Source organism: Tupaia chinensis, unplaced genomic scaffold (assembly GCF_000334495.1).
Source record: "Tupaia chinensis unplaced genomic scaffold, TupChi_1.0 Scaffold000377_2, whole genome shotgun sequence".
NCBI lineage: Eukaryota > Metazoa > Chordata > Mammalia > Scandentia > Tupaiidae > Tupaia > Tupaia belangeri.
Genome location: NW_006159876.1, coordinates 3409047 through 3425630, shown reverse-complemented (window position 1 = coordinate 3425630; position 16584 = coordinate 3409047). Strand labels below are relative to the sequence as shown.

The 16584-nt window shown below is 53.2% G+C and overlaps 1 protein-coding gene across 1 annotated transcript in view; it reads right to left on the bottom strand.

Moving 5' to 3' along the window:
- MEGF11 (multiple EGF like domains 11) overlaps positions 1 to 16584 on the bottom strand; it is a 273906-nt gene that overhangs the window by 22976 nt on the left and 234346 nt on the right. Inside the window, exons 15-17 of the mRNA XM_027773823.1 lie at positions 16530 to 16584; positions 6112 to 6258; positions 5714 to 5848 (exon numbers count right to left, since the gene is read on the bottom strand). The exon at positions 16530 to 16584 is cut by the window's right edge and continues 12 nt beyond it. Of these exons, the coding sequence (XP_027629624.1) occupies positions 5714 to 5848; positions 6112 to 6258; positions 16530 to 16584 (337 nt within the window). The remainder of the gene's footprint in view (positions 1 to 5713; positions 5849 to 6111; positions 6259 to 16529) is intronic.

Sequence of the window (16584 nt, the reverse complement as noted above, 5' to 3'; positions counted from 1 at the left end):
TCCTGTTAACCCCCACCCCCCAAAAAAAAAACCCCCAAAAAAAAAAAAAAAAAAAAAAAGAATGGAGAAGGGATTGCTATTGGATATTCTCACTTTCCCTTTATCTCTCTGTCTTTCTCTCTCTGGGAGAGCATGTACCCTTAGGCAAAAATGGCTTTTTTTTTTTTTTTTAAAATAGATTCTTGAGTTCTAGCTGGGCTTATGGCCACCTAGAATAAAGACTTCATCCCTTAGACTCCCACAGGCAAGGTATGGCCATCAGACAGCGTTCTGGCCAGCGCTGAGTGGGAGTGGGTGCCTATACCTGTCCCACTCTCCTCAGAGCCAGCCTCAGAGCCTGGTAGTTAAGGAAGCCAGTTCCCAAATGGTCAACCACAGCTCAAATCCCAGCCCTGGTTGCTTGAAAAACATTCTGGGGATGGCACCAGGAGGTAGCATAGTGATTGAGGCGCTGGACTCCCACGTGGCCAACCATGGTTCAAGTCCCGGACTTGGTAGCTTGAAACTCATGCTGGGCACACATGTGTGTACATGCCCAAAATCCCGAGAGAAAAAGGGATTGCGGCATGGCCATCCCTGTGGGCGTGATTTCTTGCTTTCTATCTCTCTGTCTCTGTCTCTCTGGTGAGTGCACACAACTTATACCAAAAATCTCTACCAACCCCCCCCAAAAAAACTGGGCATATGTGCCTGTGTGCCTCAAATACCAAAACGATGGAGAAATGGAAGAGAAGAAATTGTCATGTGACTACACCGTACTGAAGAAATTGTCATGTGACTACACCGTACTGGGGAATGCTTACTCTCCCTCTCCCTCTTCAGGTGAACTCGCACGTCCTCTGACCATAAACAGAAAAAGATGGCTGGAGCTCAAGCAGCCTTCTCTCACCAGAGGTGGACGCCATTGCTCAGACAGCAGAATGGCAAGATCGGGGAGACCCAGGCCCCGGCATCGTGTAAGCTCCCCCGTCCTCTCAGTTTTTAACATGTGACAGAAAGTCATGCTCAAGGCAGTTAGCTGGTTGGGTTTTTTTGTTTGTTTGTTTGTTTTGTTTTGTTTTGTTTTGAGAGGTTTTCGCTATAGGGCGAGTGCATTCGCCAGACAGAGAGACAGAGAGTGAGAAATCACCCCCCGGGGGGATGGCCACACCGCAATCCCTTCTCCTCCACTCTCCTCTCGGGATCTTGGGCATGCACACACACGCGGCTGGTTACCTGGTGTTTTGGTCACTGGTAGCGGAATGTAACCCTAACTGACCCGTCTCTATCCTACTGGCTACGATCCTGATTGAGCTTCCAGGCAGGTTCTTGTCTAGTCCTCTGTTACCGTGGCTCGGGGGCCTGTTTTTGGGCCGGGTCCGGGGCTCGGGAGCCTGTTTCAGGCCAGGTTCGGGTCCTACCCATGTCTGCATCTCCAGACACGGTGGCTGGGTGTGTGCAAATAAACTGGCCACGCCTTTCTCTGGCTTGACGCCCAAGGTCTGCTGCGAAAAGCTGGGTTCAGACGCCTGCTCCCTCCCCGCCGGCCCCACCCAGACTAGGCTTTGCAAGGCAGGGAATGGGCTCTGTGGTTCTCCGCTGTGTTGGAGTGCCCAGCCCCGTGCCTGGTAGACAGCAAACAGGAAATGTCCTAAAATGGCCCAGCAGGCCTTTGAGCAGACCCAGGAGTCGTGCTGCAGCCAGCGACCCCGTCCCTTCAAGCTCCTCTCAGTTCTACATGCTCCCCTCAAAGCCCAGGCCCAGGCAGCCCTACACCCTTGAAGGAGGCTTTCTTGCACCCTTGATATGGAAAGGAGCTCCCTGAATCCCTGAGGCCCTCATTTGGCAGAGCCACGTGGAGGATCATAGGAAAGGGCTGATGCTGGAAGAGGAGCGAACCCCCCAGGGCCCAGGTCTCCCAGGCCGTGGGCTGGCCTCTCCCCCTTTATACCACACTGCCTGTACAGCCAGCCCTTCCCCAGACAGACCGGGCCCTGGTGGCCAGGATGCGTGTCCATGCTGCACCTCTCCCAGACAGGAGAGGTCTAAGGTCTAATTTTATGTATGCATTCAACACACACACACACACACACACACACACACACACAGCGCTTACATGCACCCAACACTGATCAAAGCGCTTCAAACTATTATTCACTTACCCTTGTAATGTGCTCGTTATTTTATAGAGCAGGGGGCCTCAAAAAGTTCTTGGAAAATGTATACTACACAAAAGCTATTTGTGGATTTTCAACATTTTTGCTCCAAAATAAGCTCGTACTTTAATTCTGCTTTTCCATGAACTTTCTGAAGTCTGCTCGATATGTATCATTATCACTTTGTTACCAGCAAGGACACTGCAGCACAGAGGCTAGCCAACGTGCCCAAAGCCACATGGCTCAGAAGTGCTACCACGTACAGGGCAGGTACCTCTGAGCCAACCACGGGGTCCCTCTTGGGCTCTGTTTTCTTATCTTAGAAATGAGGCTGAGGACCCTCGCCACTGGCCTCAGGCCGTGGTTAGTAGGTAGGGCAGGCTGGCTGATGCTTTAGGGCCAGTGCTCTCTCTGACAAAAATCAAACAAGACCTAGCTCCTGGACCAGCACATGGTGTGGAGTTTAAGGTAGCTGGACCCCACGTGGCCAACCGAGCAGATCGAGCCATAATCCAACAGCTTGAAAATCAGGTCAGGGCTGTGTGCAGGCATGCCCCAAATCCCAGGAGAACCGAGAAGGGATTATGATGCGGCCATCCCCCTGAGACAGGGGTGGGTGGGTGTGATTTCTCACTTTCCCTCTCTGTCTCTGTCTCTCTCTGGTGAGTACATGCTCCCTATAGCAAAACTTAAAACCGAAGAAACTCCTGCCCAGGCAGGCCCACTGCCAAGACGATGACACAGACCTCACCTGGCTGCAGCTCAGGCCGCGGCTTCAACGTCCTGGGAGGCGCCTGATTTGGGGACACATCCTCTGTGAGGAGGGCGGGTGCCAGAGATCATGCCCCCATCCTCACCCCCCAAAACCAGCTCTGAGCTTCTCTAACACGAGTCTCTTTTGAAGTCTCTCACACACAGGCTGGCAGTTCACCCCGGAGCCGCTAACGCGCTCAGTCTAATCCATTAATTGGTCGGCTGCTTAGCCGAATCAAGAGTGAGGCTGAGTGGGCCGTGGAGAGGGAGGGGGGCTGGTGAAAAGAAAACATCTGGTTATATTTAATCTATGTTTAATGATTCTGCATAAGCAGTGTCTGTAATTTGTAACTCGCTGGAAAGCCGGTCATTAGAAAGTGTCAGTTCAATTTTTTACAAGGTTTGAGCCTTAACCAGGGCAGTTGCTGTTAATAGCAAACTCTATGAGCTCTCTATGTGGGAAACACTCATTAGGCCGGCGGGCGATAAATCAGACAACGCAGGGTCTGAGAGTTACTCTCGGGCAGCTCTGGTCCTAATTTAGACCCGGCCTGTCTGTATTGACGGCTGGGTCTCCTCTGTTTAATAAGTAAACCCTGACATGCCAGGTTATGATTAAACTGTCCTAGGAGAGTTGTGAGCAAATGAAACTGTCACATATGTTTCCCGGGGGCCCACACTTCTCATGACCTCAAAGCATCGTGGAGTAAACTTTCCGCTCATACATATTAACGGCCCGCACACTTGTGAAAACAGCCTGGCTCAGCAGCGATTATTCTTCAAAAGAACAGGGTCCCCTGGGAGGTAGTGAGTGCTCGGTCAATGGAAGTATTTAAGCAGAGTCCAGATGAGATTCTTGCAAAGATGACCTTGAGGTGGTTTTTAGCTTTAAGATCTCCTCACTCCTCATGGATTAAAGTGCAAATTCTGTAACCTTGCGTTAAACCTGCTCTGAAGGCCCCGGGCCCCCATCCTACCCTCCGTGTCCTCTGGCCGTTCCCCGCTGCTGGACAATATCCCGTCCGCCTCTGCACTTTGCTCAAGCAGTTTCTTCCACCCAGAATGCCTTGCTCCTTCCCCACTGATCAAGCTCAGGCCCAGCTAAAGTCCTGCACAGTCACGGAGCCTTTCGCAGAAGCCAAAAGCCTTAGTATAAGAAAGCCAGGGACAGCTGGGACTAGCAGTTGGCATAATGGCTATGTCACTTGACTCCCATGTATCTGACTGCGGTTCAAGTCCCAGACCTGGTGGCTTAAACTCACACCGGGCGCGTGTGTGTGCCCAAGATCTCGAGAGGAGAATGCCGAAGGGATTGCGGTGTGGCCATCCCCCCAGGGGGTGATTTCTCACTTTCTGTCTCTTTGACTCTCTGTCTTTCTGGCAAGCACATGCACCCTATAGCAAAAACCTCTCCAAAATAAAAGAAAGCCAGGAATGGCAACAGGCCAAGGTGTATGGGGGAGCCATCGCCTGTCTTCTCCCTAGCTGTTACACACTCAGGAGTTCTGCGGATGGTGCTCAACGCTGGTACCCTGAAATCAGCCATGCAAATCCGCGCAGGTGGCCAGCCAGGGCTCTTCCCCCGCTGAGAGCCAGGTTAACCTCAGGCCGGTGCAGATGAGCCTTCCTCCCTCCTTCCTCCCACTGCTGCGTGGTAGTGGGTCGCCTGGCGCTGGTGTCGTGAAGGATTCTGAGGGAGGTGCAGGAACATGCACGGGGAGGGCCAGTGATGCTGGCCTAAGTGTGGGGCATGAAGGGCCGGGGCTGCATCTCCACCCAATTTCAGGACTCTCTTCTGTACATGCCAGACATCTCAGCCGTTACTGCTCGGCACTCAGCACCAAACACTTGGTGCCACTTTTTTTTTTGGAGACGTTTTTGCTATAGGGCGCATGCGCTCACCAGAAAGACAGAGACACTGAGAGACAGAAAGTGAGAAATCACCCCCTGAGGGGGATGGCCACGCTGCAACCCCTTCTCCTCCATTCTTCTCTTGGGATCCTGGGCACGCATGCACACGCACCTGGTGTGAGTCTAAGCCACCAGGTCCTAGACTCTAACTGCAGTCGACTACGTGGGAGTCCAGTGACATAGCCATACGCCAACTCCTGGTCTTGCCACATCTTTTGAAAAGTTTTGTGTTGAATAGAAGTGAGTTCCCCAGAACCCACGTCCTCCAAACCTTGGGCTGGCACCTGCCCCACACTGCCTTATCCTGCCAGCTCTTTCCCAGCCAGACTGGACACGTGGTGGCCAGGATCTGTGTCCCTCTGCCCCTCTCCTGGATGATTCTGCCAGGCAGAATGTGCGCTCTATGCGTGTGCCAGGGAGACAGGGTGAGAAAGAGCACCCCCCTGGTGCAGGGTCTCCTCTGTCTCTCCATCCAGTCAGGATCTGGGGCACGTACATGCTCCTGGCTTGTTTTGTAAGCCGCCAGCACTGGGATCTGAATCGCACTTGGCCATGTAGGATCAGGCTCCTTAGCCACTAGGCTGCGGGGCAGTCCCTGGTGCCACTTCTGAGGTGGCTCTCCTGTGCTCACTGCATTCTCGTCTGAGCGCAGGCGTCAGAGTCCCATTTCTGCACTTGCTAGCCATGAGACCAGAGACAAGTCACGTGCCCCCCCTCCCCCAGCCTGCTCCCGTCACTGTGTAATGACCGTCTCATGCCACGTGGTGCTCAGTCCTCCTAAAGGCAGGCTCAGGCCCTGACGAGAAAGCAGCTGCCTGGGCAGAGTACGTGAGAAGCCCACGCCCTCCCCTCCCTGCCACTCCCCACCCAGGACCCCCTCACCTCCGGCCTGGGCCTTCCCTTAGAGACAGTACCTTGGTTGCAGAGGGCTCCAGAGAATCCCGGGAGGCACTCGCAGCTGCCGCTGACGTGGTGGCAGGGCCCGGTGCTGTGCACGCACAGGGGGCAGGGCTGGGCGCAGCCGTGGCCATAGAACCCAGGCGGGCAGACTGAGGGCGCAGGGAGACAGCAGTCAGCCACCCAGGGCCCAGCCAGCCGGGCCACCCCTCCTGGCCCACAGGGCAGTAAAGGGCAGGGTCTCCAAATATGGGGAGAGCTGCCTTCCCCTGCAGCGTGGAGGGCCCCACCCCTCTGCAGAGAGGAGCTGGGCTGGGCCCTGAACTGGGGTGACAACAACCAGGGCAGCAGGAGGGGGCCTGAGGGAGGCGGGCCGACTGGGAGGGTGAGCTGTCGGTTGGGGTAGTGGCCTTACTTCTCTGGCATAAGGGTCCTCGGAAGCCAGGGGCACACTCGCAGCTCCCGTCCTCCGGGGAGCAGGAGCCACCATTCTCGCAGCTGCAGGAGACAGAGCAGTTGGGGCCCCAGCGCCCGGGTGGACACGTGCTGTCACAATGGATACCTGCGGGCCAGAGGCAGCTCAGGTCAGTGGGAGCAGGGTGAGGTGGAGAGAGATGAGAAGGGAGAGATGCGAGGTGGTGTGAGTACACGCAGCCAAGCACAGAACATCCGGGAGTGCGGCAAGAGGCCCGGCAAGGCGTGGCTGGTTAGGGAGGACTTCCAGGAAGAGGTGATGCCCCACATGGAATCCTAAGAGACAAGGAGGGAACTGAGCAGGCAAAGGGAACCGTAGGTGCCACAGCAGGAGGCAGGAGAAGCATGCCTTGGAAGAAACGGAAATAGTGCCCGTGTGCTGGCCGTGAGGCAGAAAACGGGGTGGAGACTGAGGTGAGGTCGTGGGGATAGCAAGGGGCACAATCGCGAAGCGTCGCCTTGGGCTTTTATATCTGGGATGCCATGTAAGGAGAGGCCCAGGACAAACCAACTTGGAGAGTGAGTCCCCGTGGTGCTGGTGCGGGGGGACGCGCCCACACGTTAGACCAGAGCCCCTGGCCCTTCCTGGGCCCCACCCAGCCAACCACAGGGCAGGTTCTAAGAGGGGGGGGGGGGGTTTTCAGTTCAAAAAAAAAGAGCGAGCGACGCATGGTGGCTAAGGTGGCTGGATCCCACAGGGCCAACTGCACGGTTCAAGTCCTAGATCTGGTGGCTTGAAAAACACATTGGGCACATGTATGTGTGTGTGCCCAAAATCCCCAGAAGAGAATGGAGGAGGGACTGCAGTGTGGCCGTGCCCCTGAGGGATGCTTTCTCACCCCTGTCCCCACCTCCAGTGAGTATATGTGTTCTATGGCAAATTAGGGGGGAAAAAGAGCCCCGACGGGGCCTCAACACACTATGAACCACCCCCCAGACCCCACAGATTGTGGTGGGTGCACCTGAGGTGTTCAGGTCAACCTGCACCCAAACCCAGCCCCATATGGTTCCAGTACAGGACAGTGGTGTCCCGCCTGTGCCACTGGGGCTGGGCCTTTCAGATCCCTTTGACCACAGTCCTAAGGCAGTATGTCCTTTACACACGTGCACATACGTGTAGGACAGGATGAACACCACGCTTTCCACACTACATTTACTGTCACCGTGGGTGACGGACTCTGATGTGTCCTCTGCACTATGATACATCCCACTTCATTAAAGATGATGCTACTGGGGCCAGCAGTTAGCATAATGGCTACGTCGCTGGACTCTCACAGAGTTGACTGCGGGTCGCGTCCCGGACCCGGGGGCTTAAACTCACGCCGGGCGCGTGTGCGTGCGTGCCCAAGATCCCAAGAGGAGAATGGAGGAGAAGGGATTGCAGCGTGACCATCCCCCCTGGGGGGTGATTTCTCGCTTTCTGTGTCTCTGTCTCTCTCTGTCTGGTGAGCACATATGTCTGGTGAGCACATGTGCCCTATAGCGAAAACCTCTTCAAAAAAAAAAAAGATGATGCTACCGGGACCAGCAGTTAGTGTAATGGCTATGTTGCTAGACTCCCATGTAGTCGACCGCAGTTCGAGTCCCGGACCCGGTGGCTTAAACTCACACTGGGCACGTGTGTGTGCGTGCCCAAGATCCTGAAAGGAGAATGGAGGAGAAGGGATTGCGGCGTGACCATCCCCCCTGGGGGGTGATTTCTCACTTTCTGTCTCTCTCTGTCTGCCTGGTGAGTACAAGCATCCTATAGCAAAAACCTCTCCCCCAAAAAAAGAAAGAAAGAAAAAAAGATGCTGCTGCCTGTAACTAAAATGTGACTTAATGACCCTCAGTTTGAAAAACATAACCTGCGGGGGGAATGATGAAATTTCTCAGTAAGAAACAGGAGCAAGACCCCCATAGTCTTTGAGCTGGGGTAAGGTGATTAGAGCCTGACTAAGAGGAATGTTTAAAGCCCAGCTCTGGGGTGGGTTCCTCCTCCCGGGCGGAAACCTGCGGTTGACATGCTTCCGTGAGTGGAGCGCGGGCCCAGAAGACAGGCTCGGCTCTGGAAGGTGAGTACCAGAGGCTCAGAGAGGAGCAGAGTTAGTTTAAAAACCACGTCTGCCTTGTAAGACGGACAGGGACTGTGAGAAAGGAGGGAAAAGGGGGGTTGGGGAAGACGCTCAGGCCCAGTGAGCGCAGTCAGCCCCAGCCGGAAGAGCAGTGGGACCAATTTAGAGGCAGCGGGCTGGAGAGGGAGGCTCTGTGACAAGCTTCTCTCCCTCCTGGATTGGCTCGAGTTTACAGCAGGCTTCAGACTCCGCTCTGGGAATTGAGGCCAGAGGCATCTCCCCAGGGAATGGGATTTTCCCAGTGAGAGTCAGGCACCCACATCTGCCACATTGTCCCCATTGCCTGGGGAGTGTGGGGGTCTCTCCTCTCTCCTGGTGGAGTTTCTGGTACCCGACAGGTAATTCCAGGCGAGGCCTTGTAGACTGACTGCAGGGAGCCCGGGGAGGGGAGCCACGGCGCTGCTGGAAGTGTTAGGTATGTCTGCAGGTCTCCCCTTTTCGGTGCACGCCAAAAGCCATGATTTGCACCAAGGACTTTTCCCCTGTGGTTGTTGAAGCCATACCAGGAGCCAGTGGCCGCTGTTCCTTGGGCGGCATGTGGGACCGAAGCAGAGCCCTGCTGTTGGACGGAAGCTCCGAGCCCTGCACGCAGGCTCTGGACTGACTGACCAGGGCACGCGGTGCACACCGACGCTGCTCTTCCCTGTGTGCGGCTTAAATTTGCTAGAGGGTGTGTGTGCTTGCCCGAGACAGACAGGGAGAGAAGGAAAGTGAGAGCCGCACCCCCCATGGGAGATGGTCATGCCACAGTCCTTTCTCCTCCATCTCCCCCTCCGTTCAGGATTTGGGGCATACATACGCACATGCCCAGTGTGTCTTTTTCTTTTTGACAGATTTTTGCTATAGGGTGTGCGTGCTCACCAGAGAGACAGAGAGAGAGAAAGCAGGAGATCATCCCCCCAGGGGGCATGGCCATGCCACAATCCCTTCTCCTCCACTGGGATTTTGGGCATGCACACACATGTGCCCAGCATGTTTTAAGCCTCCAGGTCTGGGATTCAAACCGCAGTTGACCATGTAGAAGTCCAGCGCCTTAACTGCTACACTACCCGCTGGTCCCCCCTAGCATATCATTTAAGCCACCAGGTGTGGGACTTGAACCACAGAACTATCTGGGCTCCAGCTGCCCATGCTTCTTTCTAAAATGATACGCAGATACTGTCACAATGCACAAAACTCAACATACGCAAAAGCACCACTGGATTTACGGCTGCTTGTCACGGACTCCCCCTGCCCGGAGAACCGAGCTCTGAAAGGAACACACTGTCACGATTGCAGGGGCCGGCCTTGGCCTTGTGCAGGGGCCCTGGCCACGGGAAGGTGCACAATGCGTCACCACCGCCCTCCTCTGGGTCCCGGTCTTCCCACGGTTGAACAGGGGTACTGATTCCTGTTAGAGGCTCCGCCCCCTTTTACCCTAGGAAATCCCCTTGCTTTATGCTTTATTTTTTAGGACCCCTCTCTCCACCCCCACCCCACACACCTATGTTGGTGGGTGAAGCTAGATTAAGATTTATCCATTATGAACCCTAGTTCATGCCACGAGGCCACAGCCACTTAGCACCCGCATCCTTCAGGGTCCACTTAGGGCCTTCCTCCTCCAGGAAGCCTTCCTAGATAGCTGCCTAGGGATGCAAAAGCTTCTATCTGATGGTCAGTGGCATACAGCTGTGTCCCAACCTGTTGCTTGGATGTTTCCTACAGATAAATCCTCTCTCCCACCAGCACGGGCAGACAGGGTCCATGCCTAACTGACACCTCAGACCCTGCTTCCCCAGGTGTCCCTCACAAACAGGGATGCTGTCTTGGTCACCCTTGTCTGTCTGGTGCCCAGCACAGTGCCGGGCACACAGCAGGTGCTCAGGACTGGTTGCCGTTGTTGAATTTTGCCATTTACTGCGTGGTCTGGTAGTGTGGGCACATGGTGTTTCCCAATTATGGCCTGGTCATCGCGGGGCCAGCAGGTGGCATGGTGGTTAAGGTGTCGGACTTCAATATGGCCCACCACCTTTAAGTCCTGGACCTGGCAGCTTGCTTTCTCACTTTCCCTCTTTATCTTTCTCTGGTGAGCATGTGTCCTATAGCAAGAAAAAATAAATAAGTAAAATGAAATAATCATTTGAAAAAAAAATAAATTAAATAAATAATTCTTTAAAAAAAAAAGAGAGAGAGAGAGAGAAACTTGGTTGGGACCAGTAGATGGTGTACTGGTTATGTCACTGGACTCCCATGTAGTCCATGTAGCATGTGTGCGTGCATGCCCCTGATCCCGAGAGGATAGTGGAGAAGGGACTGTGGCGTGGCCCTTCCCCCGGGGGGGGTGTGATTTCTCTGTCTCTCTGGCAAGCACCTGTGCCCTATAGTAAAAATCTATAGGGCAGCTGCCATACACAATAAACACTGTTGATAGTTGAATGAATAAAAGGTCCCCTCTGAAACGCAATCCTGTATCTCCTGTCCTGTTGGGACCAGTGCCCTGAGACTTCGGGCAACTCCCTTTCCTCTCCTGGAACATGAGAAGATTAGATCATCTTTAAGATCTCCTCCACCTGGGGCAGCAGCTGGCATAGTGGTTACATTGCTGAACTCCAACATGGCTGACTGCGGTTTGAGTCCTGGACCAGGTAGCTTGAAAATCATGCCAGGGACATGTACATATGTGCCCAAGATCCCGGGAAGAGAATGGGGAAGAAGGGATTGTGGCCATCCTCCTGGGAGTGATTTCTCACTTTCCCTCTCACTGTCTCGTCTCTGTGTCTCTCTGGCAAATGCACATGCCCTTAGGTAAAAACCTCTAAGAAAAAAAAGATCTCCATTTCAAGGTAAAACGCCATATATGGTTATAGGCCTGTTCTTTTTTTTTTTTTTTTTAAGATTTATTTATTTATTTATTTATGAGAGGTTTTTGCTATAGGGTGTGTGCGCTCGCCAGAAAGAGAAAGAGACAGAGAGACAGAAAGCGAGAAATCGCCCCCCAGGGGGGATGCCCCACCGCAATCTCTTCTCCGTTCTCCTCTCGGGCTCTTGGGCACGTACGCACACACGCCCGGCGTGAGTTTAAGCCACCAGGTCTGGGACTCAAACCGCAGTCAACTACATGGGAGTCCAGTGACATAGACATTACGCCAACTGCTGGTCTCAAGAATTATTTATTTAATTTATTATTATTTAAAATTTGACCAGAGAGAGAAAGGGAAAAAGTGAGAAACCAAGCTGCTAGGTCTGAGACTTGAACTACAGTTAGCCATGTGGGAATTCAGTGCCTTAACCACCATGCCACCTACCAGCCCCAGGCCCATTCTCCCAATGAAGATTTAACTGGGACCAGCAGATGAATAGTTACGTCACTGAACTCTCAGGTAGTCGACTGTGGGTCAAGTCCTGGACCCAGCAGCTTAAAACTCATGGTGGGCGCGTGTGTGTGCATGCCCAAAATCCTGACAAGAGAATGGAAGAGAAGGGATTGTGGAGTGGCCATCCTTCTGGCGGGGGATTTCTCACTTTGTATCTCTCTGTCTCTCTCTCTGGCTCTCCCTCTGGCTCTCTAGTGAGTGTACATGCCTTACAGCAAAAATTTCTCTTAAATTTTTTTTTGAGAGGTTTTTGCTACAGGGCACATTCGCTCACCAGAGAGACAGAGAGAGACAGAGAGACAGAAAGCGAGAAATCACCCCCCTTCTCCTCCATTTTCCTCTCGGGCTCTTGGGCACGCACGCACACACGCCCAGCGTGAGTTTAAGCTACAGGGTCCGGGACTTGAACCGCGGTCAACTACATGGGAGTCCAGCCACATAGCCATTACGCTAACTGCTGGTCCCTTAAGTTTTTTTTTTAAATAAAGATTTAACAAGCACCTACTGCATGCAAGGTGACATGGTAGATGGGCAGATGCCAGTCATCAATAAGCCTGTGGCTTTCGGTGGGGGGAGACAAGCACGCAGCTTAGGACAGCCCAAACCCTGGGCTGAGCCGAGGCAGCGATGTGCCAGGGTCTGGGAGTTGGGCACAGGCTTTTCTTGGGGTGGGGGCGGGTGGGGAGGGCTTGCTGGGTCTGTACCCTCTCCCCACGCCTATCCCTCCTTCTGTGTGACAAAGCTCAGGACATCAATCGCTTCTTTAAAGATTCCGGCCCATGTGTGGGAAATTAGCTTTAGATCAGCAGAGGCCTTGCTGAAAGGTTGTCCATCAAAGACAGAATTTTTAAGCACCAGATGTCATTAAAATCTTACCGGCTGATTTGAAATTAAGGCAATGAAAAATTAAAGATTTCCACTTGGCTCTAGCTGAGAGTCTGTGTGTGGGTGACCGGGCTGGAGCTTTGCTCTGACTTGAGGGGCGCAGGGCAGGGGGAGCCAAGCTGGAGATGCCACAGAGGAAGCCACGTCCCTATCCGCAGTGGCTCGACACTTCTGGTGTGCAGAACAGAGGCGGGGCAGCAACCTGGGGTGAAATATTTATCTGAAACCTGCACCACCAGCTCGATTGCTTTCCTTCTCCTGGCTGCCCAGCGCCTTGACGCTGCTAGCGGGTTCATTCTCCCAACACACTGTCCCTAGGACTTCCCGGGTTCGCGGCGTGTATTTCCCAAGCGCTTCTCATGTGCTAAGCACTGTGAACACTATAAAGGCGTTAACTCATTAAGACTTCAATGTGGGGACCGGCAGATGGCGTAATGGTTACGTCGCCGGACTCCCATTAGTCAACTGCAGTTCAAGTCCTCGATCCAGTGGCTTAAAACTCATGCAGGGCTGCGTGTCCCCCCTGGGGCCCTGCTAAGCCGGCGGCGGCGCGGGCGGGCGCCAAGGCTGCGTCAGACCGCGGGACGTCGCGGGCCCTTCCGGGCTGTGTTGTGTCCCCCTGGGGCCCTGCTAAGCCGGCGGCGGCAGGAGGCGGGCCATTCTTAGGGAAGCCAGACACCAGAGGATAAGTCACGCTGCAGACCTCCACAACACCACTCCTGCTAACCACAAGATGGCCGCTGTGCCACATCAACTGATGGTCAACTCTGCTTACCAGAACTGCTTTCCTGAAACTGTATTCCATGGAGACTCACCTACAGTTGCGGAACTGCACGAGACCCACACTTGATCCAACCTTGAATGGAATCTATTTTCCCTATTGTTAAAAACTTTGGACTCCTGGCCCCTCTCCCTCTACTCGCAGGTATCGCATTTTCAATGACCCCTCTGGAGGATAGCTGTCTATAGCAGAGATAGAGTAATTGGGAGAGGGGGAAAGGGCTGAGGGTCAAACATAGGATAAAAAACATATTTATATGTATGAAAGTAGAAATGGAACAGTATTGGTGACGACATGCTTGATTAAGACACTATGTAGTTTATCCTAGATGGGAAACTACACTTGGTGTGTTGTGATGATACTCAGGGAATGAGTGTTAGGCAATATAATTTAATATAAAAAAAGTAATAAGCAGGAGGAAAAAAAAATGCACATTTGATGACTGAAGAGAGTTGTATGGACACAACTGGGGTCTACTTTATAATATGTTCATTCTACTCCCTGGGGTTTATGCCTAGGATCAGATTTGGATACATGTGTAAGGATATGTCAGCTGTGCTAGCTAGTGGATATACTTAGACTAATTGAGTTCATTGGTAGAACAATTGAATGGGGGGGGGCGGAAGCCATTGAGGGCAATCATGAATGTCAGGGACAATGGAGGAGGAAGATGGGACATGGCAGAGGGTGGGGATGGGGAACCTAGGATGGCAAAACAAAAGGCAAGGTATGCAGGACACAAAAATTGGGAAATCATTTGCTGAGAACATATATGTTGATGTGCTTGATTGAGCCAATGCACAGTGTATTTTGGATGGAAAATTCATATGTGTGTTGTGATGAGAAAAAAAAAATTTATAATAAAAAACAAAGTATAAAAAAAAAAAAGGAGAGAGAAGAGGATAAAGACAGCAGTGAACAATAGAGAGGCAGGATGTTAATGAGAAATAGATATGGTTTAGTACCTGTTGATGATGACATGTATAGTATTCTCAACTGAACCGGTCTGGGAAGTATTTCATGATGGGTGAAGTCTTTTTAATAAGCAAAATGAGAAATAGTGATTGACTGTTTAAAAAAATTATAATAATAATTATTGGGAAAAGCATGGAAAAGATATTGAATGATAAAGCGGGGAGATTGATATCTCTGTATTGACTGACATGCATGGCATTCCCTTTTGAAAAAGCAATGGAAGTCAATGTATTCAGTGCGTGTGCTCAAAATCCCAATGGAGGAGAAGGGATTGGCCACCCCTCCAGGAGGATGATTTCTCTGTCTCTCTGTCCCTCCGGCGATTACACCTGTCCTATAGCAAACATCCCTCTCTAAAAGTTCTAGTTATGAAGTGTGTAGTTAACTGTATTTAATAGATGAAGAATGCAGATCCTGAGAGGTTAGAAGACTTGGCCGAGGTCACAAGCCCAGGGGGCTGTCTTCAGCTACGTCCCTAGCCGCTGTGCTCCAGATCTCGAGGTGTGGCAGGCTGGGCAGTAGGGGACAGGCAGAGGCTGCCATGGAGCTGAGGGGCAGGTTAGGGAGGCAGGTAAGTAGCAGCCGTTTCTCAAGTCAGCGCCCCGGGGCAGCCCTGCTGAGTCCTGCAGGTGTGGGGCATCGGAGGATGCACGAAGGGGGCTCCTTAGTCTTGGCCAGGCAGGCAGGGCTGAGAACCTTTCCAGGGCATGTAGCCTTTAGGTCAAGATCTGGTGGGTGGGAGGCGCTACCAGCTGAGGAAAAGAGGAAAGAGATCCAGGCAGGGAGATGGTGTGTGCAAAGGCCTGGCGTTGGGAGGTGTTGGCTCCCGAAGAAGAAAGCTGTGGCCCTGTAAGCCCGAGTGTTGGGAGCAGCGAGGCAGGGCAGGACAGAGGTGAGGGGCAGGGCAGGGCCAGGTCGTGGGAGCCCATGGGCACGGAATGGCTTTCGCATTTAATATCTAAGGCACAGGAAGTCACAGACCTTCTGAGCAGGGATTGATATGAGTGGACTTTTCTTGTTCTTTCTTCCCTTCTTCCTTTACAAAAATAGATCTGGGGACCAGCAGTTGGTATAATGGCTATGTTGCTGGACTCCCATGTAGCCAACTACGGTTCGAGTCCCGGATCCGGTGGCTTAAACTCAAGCCGGGCGTGTGTGTGTGCGTGCCCAAGATCCCGAGAGGAGAATGGAGGAGAAGGGATTGTGGCATGCCAGCCCCCCCCCCAGAGGGGGATTTCTTACTTTCCCTCTCTCTGTCTCTCTTCTGGTGAGCACACGTGCCCTATAACAAACAAACAAACAAAGCTTCTCCAAAGACAAACAAACAAAAAACAAACCAGATCTGGCTAGAAAGCTCCTGCCTCAGCCTCAGTTGTGGGGATTACAGGTGTGTACCACCACACCCCACTTTTTAGGGTGGGCCAGGAATTGAACCCAAGCCTCCCAAGAGGCCTCGGCCATGACTGGGCCAGGATCTGGGTTTTGAAACGTCCACTCTGGCCTCCATGTGCAAGGGGACGTGGCTGAGCAAGAGGGGAGGCCTGAAACCAACCAGGAGGACGAGCGGTGCCCTGCTCAGCGGACGTGGGGGACGGCAGTGGATGGAGGGAAGTGGGCGGACTCACCTTGTAATTAGGAGGTGGGTAACAGGACAGAGGGACCAGGGTCCTGAGAAAGGGCTAAGGAGAAAGTCCCCACCCTGTCTCCACCACATTCTCTACAGATTGATTGATCATCTACCGTGTGTCCAGCTTTGATTATTATTACTTCTTAGGTTTTGGCCATAGGGCATGTGGGCTTGCTAGAGAAAGACGTGCACAAAGCACCCTCCGGGGAGACGTGTGTGTAAGAGCACCTTCCCGGAGGAACAGCCACCACAATCTCTACTCCTCCTATCGGGACTTGAGGCACACATGCATAAGCTCCTGGCATGATTTTCAGGCCGCCGAGTCCAGGGTTCGAACCATGAGGTCGGTCATGTGGGAATCCAGCACCTTAATCACCCTGCCGCCTGCTGGCCCCACCGTTCCTATTTCACTGCTGTGTCCCTGGCCCCCAGCAGAGAGCCCACCTCTAGCAGGTGTCCCATAAATACTCCTTTACTTGAAGGGAACAGAGGGCTGGAGGCCAGACAGGCGAGCTGTGCACACTTAAGGCGCAGCAAGAGGGCATTGAAGGAGGGGGAGCACCTGGGAAACGGGCCCCGGGCACCCGGCTCTCTAGGCCCCGGGGAGCGGCAAGGCAGGGTTACCTGTCCACCCGGCCAGGCAGCAGCAGTGGCCCGCGACGGGGTCGCAGGCGGCGGC